Raw genomic sequence first — 8,730 nt, 5'->3', positions numbered from 1 at the left:
GGAGCAAAATGAATAACTTGCACAACATGATAGCAGAAGACCCGGTACGGAAATTTATAGGAACCTCTATAAGTATTTTATTTTGGATTAAAACTTTCCTGCCCTACTTCTATGTAGAAACACTTGAAAAATAATGATTAGATGCATTGCTCATTATCAAAAATAATAATTGATTTGTTATTTTTGTTTTGATCTCTTGATTTATTTTTCATCTCTACCATGAACATGATTTGATATGTGAAGATTATCTGACTAAAATAATTGATCATCCCATCCTCACTCTTTTTTTAAACTTTGGACCTGCCTCTTAGCATTTGAAGGACTACCTACTTGTTTGGCACCCTTCTAGCTCTTCTTCAACAAGTCCTACGGATCCAAGAATCCTCATCAAATAAACTTTATGGGTGACCTTGGAAATGCCCTAGATGGAAGAATAAGATGCAAACTAGCTTGCAACCAAAGAAAATACACACACACACACACACACTCTTCCATTCTACTCTTCCCAAGGTAACAGTTCTACAATACATGCTTAAAAGCCAAACAATATAAATCTCATGCGTTTCCTCATTAATATTTCTGCTAGTGCCTCAAATCATTATGAAACTAAATTTCTTTCGTATATGGTTTGATATTTATTAGTGACAGAAATCTAAGCATGACACAAAATTTTACGCAAAAACTTAGGGCCAATCCATACTGTGCCATGCCACGAGAGATATATTGTGCCACAAGATTGCCAAATACCAAATACTGACATGGTACATAGGCATCAAGTACCACCATGTTGCTGAATATTGATCTACTAAACACACCAATATAGTCCATTTAGACTTATATTGATGAATCATACATGTTCAAATCCACATATAATAGCAACTACAAAAATTTGTTTTAAATTTTTTAAAAATGGCAATCATAACAATAATATGAAGCCTTGTCCTAGTTACTTGGGATTCGTTTCATATATCCTCACATGTTAACTTAGGTCTTCCTCTATTCACCTAGACCAATGTCTGTTGTGCCGGCACCGGGCTCCGTACCAGTTGCCCAGCAGCACGGGTCGGCACGATCCCGTGCCGTGTCGTGCCGGCCCAATACCAACACAGTAGAGGCAGAGAAGAGGGAGAATGGGAGAGAGGAAAAAAGAGAGGGAGGGGGGAGGGAGGGAGAGGAAGAGGAAAGAAGAGAGAGGCCGGCCGGCGAGCCTCCGCGTGGAGGAGGTGGAGGCAGGGGAGACGTGGAGGCGGGGCTTCGCTTTCGGTCTCCTGTTTTGAACTCCGCATGGAGGAGGCGGAGGCCGGGGAGATGCAGAGGCGACGCTCCACCTCCTCTGCGTGGAGGCTCTCTAGCGTCCACTGGCCAGTCTCTCACTTCCTTCCTCTCCCTCTCCCTCCCTTCCCCGCTCTCTCTTTTCCTCTTTTTCTTCTCCTTCTCGCCCTTTGGCGATAGGGTCTCGGTTTCGATGACAGAACTATCAGTCCGCCGCCGGTACGGCTCGAGACGCCCCAAATCGGACGGTTCGGGACGGTTCTGCCGACCATGATCTAGACCGTTCAACACAGATTCAAAGACTTCGTTATACTAGGGCTCCTCAACTTGTTAATCATTTACATAAAATAGGTGAAATATGTAAATAGTACTTTGGCATTTGACGGCCTTCTCTTTATTCTGGATCCTTAATCACATAATATGCTAGTTTATGTTAGCTAAAATGTATGCAAACATTTGAAACAAGACATGTCTACTTCCCACAATAAACTAATTAAAAGAAAACTAGTTTCCAGAAGAACAGGTTTACCTAGAACAACCCAATGTGCCATTGGCACAGAGGTTCCATACATGTATTGTACCAGCCCCTACTCGACATGGTCAAGATATGTAATATTCGATCCTTCAACCATGACAGTCCTTGGCAACCCCTCCCTTAGAAAACGAATCCAAAAATCATTAACTCAACAGCAAAAAGAAATAGACACAGCACAGGCAGATGAGAATGATCTGTAATTTTATTAAGCAAGTTAATCAAGTGCCATGACCTAAACACACTGCTCAGCCAAGTTAGATGACAAAAGTACCAAGGGCCAATAACACCTCACATCTATGTGATATGGCTAGGTGTCAACATATAATAGCATCCCTAGTCCAAGGAATGAGTATTCAAGGATTACTCATCTAAGTTGGGTATCAACCAGAGAAGCGACTCAGCAATTAAGAAGCAACATAATTAGCTTCTGCAATTGTGAACTTCACAAACTTAGTGGGTCAATAATGGTTAAAAAAATGTAAAACCCCGACCACTTCTGTAAACTTGAAGGGGTCAGGTTTAGACTATCAAAACTATAAATAGTTCTAACAGTTTTGCCCATTTTTTTCCCTACATAGAATGCAAATTATTGGCATTATGCATGTCTCATTATTTTGATTCTACAACATATCTACCACATTGAAACACCTAATTGCATTGAGCTTCAAAGTAAAAGCTATACTCATATTGACCGATGACCATGTCACTGCTATACAAGCATCCCCTGCATGGCACCTGCAAACTTGAATCCTCAGGAAAAGTTTAACATTCTCAAGTTCATCATCTTCAAAATTCTCTCTAAACTAAACATCACTAAGGAGAACAAAACCTAGCTTCTGTATGGTCGAACATCACTGAGAATTTACTCTATAATCTTTTCAAGTTTAGAAAGAAAGCATGGAAGATAGCATCCCTAGATAGACTACCTGAACAAATTACTTTAAACTCATCAGTCTCAAATGCTTCAAAATAGAATAGATGGCCACTGTACACCCTTGCAAAGCCAATTTAATGGTTTCCTATTTTACGAGTAACATGTAACTTATTGAGCCTTAAAGCATGACAACATATATCTGGCAACAAGCAACTGAAAAAAATGCAACTTCAGTTAGCATTTCCTGCAGTTAGAATAATCATCCTGTCATTTTGTCTTCCAAGTGTTTTTGAGCTCTCATGTCGAGCATATGTTGTTAAACTCCATTGGGCTTCCAATAATAAACTATTGTAGACAAATAATCATGTTCTCTTGCAATTTTACATCACATTTAATAAATACCTGCCATCGTTAGATGTACAATCCTCAGGCGAGTCTGAACATATGCATGGTCTGACAAGAAAGTCAACAGAGTAAAACAACTCAAGCTTTTGTAAGAAAGCCCTCTAATTGCTCTTCTTCTAGTTATTTTCTAATTCAAAATTACTCAAGTACGCAATCTATCAAAAAAGTATCCCTCATATACCATTGCATAAGTTCTAGTCTACAAGGCCCATTCCTTGAACCTTGCACCACATAAGCTGCTCCTTTTGCACCCTGATCGATTGGCTATCTTTTCTCTTTAAAATAACTCATAATCCAATAACCATAGGTCTCCTTCATAGGTTCAATCACTAAGTATCCATAACCACCCAAGCCATGGTCTCCTGAAAAGGTATGCCACACATAATCCTCAAAGGGTTTCACAACAAAACAGTACATTAGTTGCTTCAAACCACAAAAGCCTTTATGCTTTCATTAAGGTGGGAGCGCAACTCAACTTTATGTCTACCATCAAACTAACTATCACTGTTGAGTATAAATTCAAACAACTAAACTAACCCAACACTAGGCTAAATCCTAATCTAGAATACAAGTAAGCAAATAATTTCAGAGAATAGCATAAGAAATTAAGGGAGAGAAAGAACATGCAAAAATCTGCACTGTCCAGAATACACCCATGCAAAGAGAATCATGTCCTTTTCTCAATAAATGAGAGAAAATAAGGCCTACTAAAAAAGCTTTCACTTTCAATATGTCCCCAACTAATCCACACCTAAACTGAATTTCCCAAGACAAAAAAATCTAAAATCAAAGTCAGAGAGACCCAAAATCGAAAATCTAATTTCATAATAGGTTACAATCCACTTGTATCTCTTCTATCTTCAATATTAAAAATCAGTTAACAATAAAAATCACCATGCTAACTCAAAATACAATGATTGTTTTTGCGAACGGGTGGCAAATGATGCACATTGAACGAACATTACAAAAATAAAATAAAATTGAAGAACACGGTACAAGGAGATACTATCAGCTCCCTTGTCAAGGTTATAATGAAAACTGAAAGATTACAACAGCAATCAAGCAAAACAACCAAGGTCTCTTAAATTAAATATCCAGTAACATGATGATTTCTTTTCTGGAGAGAGGAGGTAAGAATGTAAGCAACATCCTTCTTGAAGACAATAGGAAGATATGGATATCGAGGCTAATATCATTCAAAAATACCACTTCTGTTCCAACATAAACATGAGAAATGATGCCAGAACATATGGTGCTGATTTTATTTCCCCTTTCTGTGAAAATCGTTACTAGTATTGAGTGATAAGACATGGTCGAGCATGTTATTACAGAAGAAGACAAAAGAAAGCTCAGAGTTAGGACTGCTGGTGTGAAAGGTCTAAGACACCTGATTGGTATTCCTGGAAGGTAAACCTCAAACCACAACGTAAGAAGAAAAACATGGCTAGCAACTTTTCAGCAAGCCACCAAATGGCAAAAACAAAAAACTAGCTGTTGTCGCCAGAAGCAACACAATTCTGCTTAAGGAAATAGCAGCTTCTATGATGAAGGTATTGAGTCATGAATTTATGGAGAAGGTATTGGGCCATGAATTGTGCAGATGTTGTGAGAATTATGAATTGTGCAGATGTTGTGAGAATTATGAATCCTTTAGAAGTTACTGTACAAAAAAACAAAACATGGAAATTGGAAAAGTTAAATTTGTATAAGACGGGCAAATACAAACAAAAAAATGTCAATGCATTTTTAGTTTTTTTAACTGAATTCACAAGATATTCTCATACAACTTGGGAAACAAGAAGGTAACTATAGACAATTTTAAACTAGGTTATCATCCACACGAGCAGAGATTTGAAGCCGCCTTTGAAGAGAGGATGCTTACTTTATGCTTTTAATATTTTTTTAATTAAAAATGGCCAGATCCATGTGTCTTAAGATGAGAACTGCATAGCAGTTTCACTAATGAAGTGTATAGACAACAGCATGAGAAGTGTCATGAATAGTTTGTGGATCCATAAAAACTTGTGAACACAAAAGACCATAGTGCATTTCAATAAATGTGATAGGCCAGCTCCACACACTTGTAACTCAAAAACAATGGAAGAATCTCCAAGCATACAACTTGATATGAGTTGCCATTAATTGACAAAACTAACCTTTTCATCCAGGAAACAAGCAAGCAAAATCAGATGACACGTGTCTTGAGAACACCCAAAATTGATGAACAACATTTTCCCATCCACAAGTCAGGTGGCTTCTTCTCACATAAAGGCACAACCAGACAGACAAAACTTGACTTGAATACAACAAAACACAATGAACAAAAGCATCAGAACAATCCGCCAGGAAAATGTAAAACATAATAACTTGCATCTGAGATGGTTAGAGAATGACAACATCTTAGTTTTATCAAGCTGGCATCACTTTCCATGGCAATGGAAAATGCCGAATCAGAAGAAGCTATTGGAACATGCCTGTCGAGAAATCTTAAGCAATAAGAAACAGCATAGAATCCAGTGCTCCTCCACTTTGCAACTCAAACAAATATTCAGGACAAAAGTTACCACCTTTAAGTAAGATTTGACAGATTCTTAATAAAATGCCAAAAGAACAATAAGAAATCCATAAAAAGGAGACTTTGGATTATTATCTATATCCTTAGATACACACATAACAGAATTGTCTTAATATAAGCCCCCAGAATGCATAGATCCCTTTCAATTCGCAACGAAAACACATATTTCTGATAAAAAATGATGCTTTGAGTGAAAAAAACAGTGGGAATCCATGAAAAAGGTAATATATTTGAATTACTACCTCCATCCCTGCATGCATACATTACAACTGTCTGCGAAACAAAACACAAAGAACCACAATAACATCATATTATCATTATATCTATGACCCAAGCCTCCTCCGATCCTAGATTTCTAGATAAAAAGTTACCTAGAAAGAAAAAAAGAAGAAAGAAAAGAACAAAACAATTTTACTCTCAAGATCCAGTGACGGCATCAGTGAGCTTGACGCCGGCTTTGAACACCGGGTGCAGCAGCCCGAGCTCATCCTTGACATCGAGTGGATTGCTCGTCTCATTCCTGATCCTCTTTACCCTCCGGCTGGCGAGCGATTTGTGGGTGAATCCATACATCTGGAGGATCTGGTTGTCGCCGAAGTTGAACGCGCGGTCCATCTGCTTAAGGCAGCGCTCGACAGGGTAGTCCCCGAACTTGCCACAGGGCTTGCAGCCGACAAAGTGAGTGACAAGCGGCCACCGGTGGTCGCCGAGCCCCGGGTGATAATTCTCGATCATCTCCTCATAACGGTCGACGAGGATCCCCCAGTAGCCATGGAGGTAGTAAGCGCTCTCGAGATAGACTTTGTCGGCCCAGCGGTCGCGCTGCGTGACGAGGAGGTAGACCATGGCGGACTGGTCATCGGCCTCAAAGACGGGGCGGTCCTTGAGGAAGGAGGTGAGGACCTTACCGGCCTCGGTGCGGACCTTCCCCTTGGGGCCCATGGGGGCCCAGGCGTCGAGGAGGTCGAGAGACCACTGGCAGTTGCGGAGGAGGAAGCTGCCGGTGTTGAGGCCGATCCAGTTCTTGTCGTCGTAGACCATCTCGTTCCAGCCGTGCATGACAAGGTTGAAGGGAGCGTAGCGATCCCAGGGGAGCTCGAAGGCCATGTCGGTGAACATAGCGTCCGAGTCCATCCACCAGAGGAACTCGACCTCGGGGTGGGCGAGCAGGAGGGAGCGGATCAGGGGGAGCTTGGCCCAGAAGCCGGCCATCTCGGCATCGAGGAGGGCGAGGTTGTAGAAGATCTCGATGCCGTGGACGCGGCAGTAGTCGATCTTGTTCTTGATGGATTTGAGGAGGTAGTGGTCGCCGACGGGGTTCTCGCAGGGCTTGGGGGAGGAACCGGTGACGAGGAGGACGCGGGGCTTGTTGGGGCCCCAGAAGTTGGGGGATTCCGGGTGGCGGCGGAGCCAGGCGGCGCGCTGCTCGTCCCAGTCGGAGATCTTGGGGCCCAGGGAGTAGGGAACGTTAGGATCCCGCGGCGGATCGTCGTCGCCCTCGTCAGCGATGAAGGCTTTGGTGGCGCCGGCAGTGGCCGAGGAGGAGGTATGGTCGGTTTGCTGTTCGACGAGGGCGCGGTGGGGGAGGGAGCGGTGGGGGAGGAGGCGGTGGCGGATCTCGTTGAAGTCCTGCTCGGGGGTGCCGAATTTGCCGGCGCCGATGGTGCCGCGTAGGACGATGACGGTGAGGAAGAGGCAAAGGAGGGTGATCTTCCCCTGCCGGAGGGCTCGCTGGATCTGGCGGACCCGCCGCTCCCCCAAGCACCAGACCAACATTTCCTCCCTCTCTCCCCCTTATCCCTCTATTATTCTTCTAACCTCTATTCTCTTCTTCTTCCTTCCAATCTCTTTCGTTGCTATTCCTCTCCCAGGACAGGTCCCTTGTTCTCTGGGACGAAAAAGAAAAAAAGGCGAATAGCAATGCTGGTATGAGATTAAAATAAGGAAGGGAAGAGGAGTGGGAATGGTATAAGTTGCACGTTATGGCTGTAGTTTTATTCTCGTTATCTCGGGAGGGATAAGGGGAGGAATAGGTCGGGGGAGACAGAGAGAGACAGGGGAGAGGTTATGGCCTTATGGGCGTGAGAAGATAATAATGGTGCGGGTTATAGGGAAAGGGGTGGGAAGGCGTGAGAAGGTAATAATGGTGCGAATTACGGTGGGGGAGAGACGCGATGCTTCGCTGGGAGAAGGGAGGATCAGGGATGTCGTAAAGGGAAATCTTGCTGGGGACCGGAGCGGACAAGGTCCACGTGATCTGCATGTGATTGCGGTAGGATGGGAGGTGAGATACAGTGCAGGATATTTCATCAAAAAAGATACAGTGTAGGATATGAAGGGATTTGTCTTAATTAATGGATGGATTTAATCTGGCACGCTACTTTCCATTGGCTGATGAAGACCTAGATAGAGAAGGACAGGAATGGTTGCTAATGTAAATTCTAGCTTCACATTTTCTTTGCGGATCCATGTTGGATTATCCTTCCATCTCAACTATTTTGATGGGCAAATGTCTAATATGCCTATAATAGAACTTTGACGGATTCCACTCAATAGAAAACGCAATCTATTTTTATTTTTTTTTTAAAGGAACACATCTCTTAGGTCAATATTTGTTAGAAAAGTAACGTTGTTTTAGTGACGCCACAAAAGCTATAATTATTGTAATATGCATGTATCCTACCTCATCCTCTTGGATGGAACACACGTTTATGAGTTCATATATTCCTTTTTAGTTGTCATGTGATGCAGACACCTAGTGCCACAATCAATCATATCAAGGAAGGATATAACTTGTCTTGCTCCATTTTACTAGCTAATTAAAAACACAAATGTTAGGTTAGAAGTCGATGTCATTCCTTTGGAACAAGCGCAAACACTTGATGTGCAAGAAGCGCACCGATATTGTAAAGTTCTATACTTAAAACTTAACTAGCAATGCACAATATCATATTTGAAACCATCTAAAGTTAAAGCTACATGCCAAATATGTAATTAATGAAGGAAGCTTATAAAAAATCAAAAAAAAAAAAAGGAGGTTAGAAAAACAAACTATTCAAGCATGCAAGT

The 8,730-nt window shown here is 41.9% G+C and overlaps 1 protein-coding gene across 1 annotated transcript; it reads right to left on the bottom strand.

The window, feature by feature from the left end:
- Positions 1-5,870: 5,870 nt before the first annotated feature.
- LOC120105696 (probable xyloglucan 6-xylosyltransferase 1) lies at positions 5,871-7,793 on the bottom strand. The gene has a single exon (XM_039118373.1). The coding sequence runs from the start codon at positions 7,435-7,437 to the stop codon at positions 6,079-6,081; it is 1,359 nt and encodes a 452-aa protein (XP_038974301.1). The 5' UTR covers positions 7,438-7,793; the 3' UTR covers positions 5,871-6,078.
- Between the last annotated feature and the right edge of the window lie 937 nt (positions 7,794-8,730).

The sequence above is a fragment of the Phoenix dactylifera genome, unplaced genomic scaffold (genome assembly GCF_009389715.1).
Source record: "Phoenix dactylifera cultivar Barhee BC4 unplaced genomic scaffold, palm_55x_up_171113_PBpolish2nd_filt_p 000343F, whole genome shotgun sequence".
NCBI classification, from domain to species: Eukaryota; Viridiplantae; Streptophyta; class Magnoliopsida; order Arecales; family Arecaceae; genus Phoenix; species Phoenix dactylifera.
Note: the sequence above shows the minus strand (reverse complement) of the source record. Positions and strands in the feature narration are given on the sequence as shown.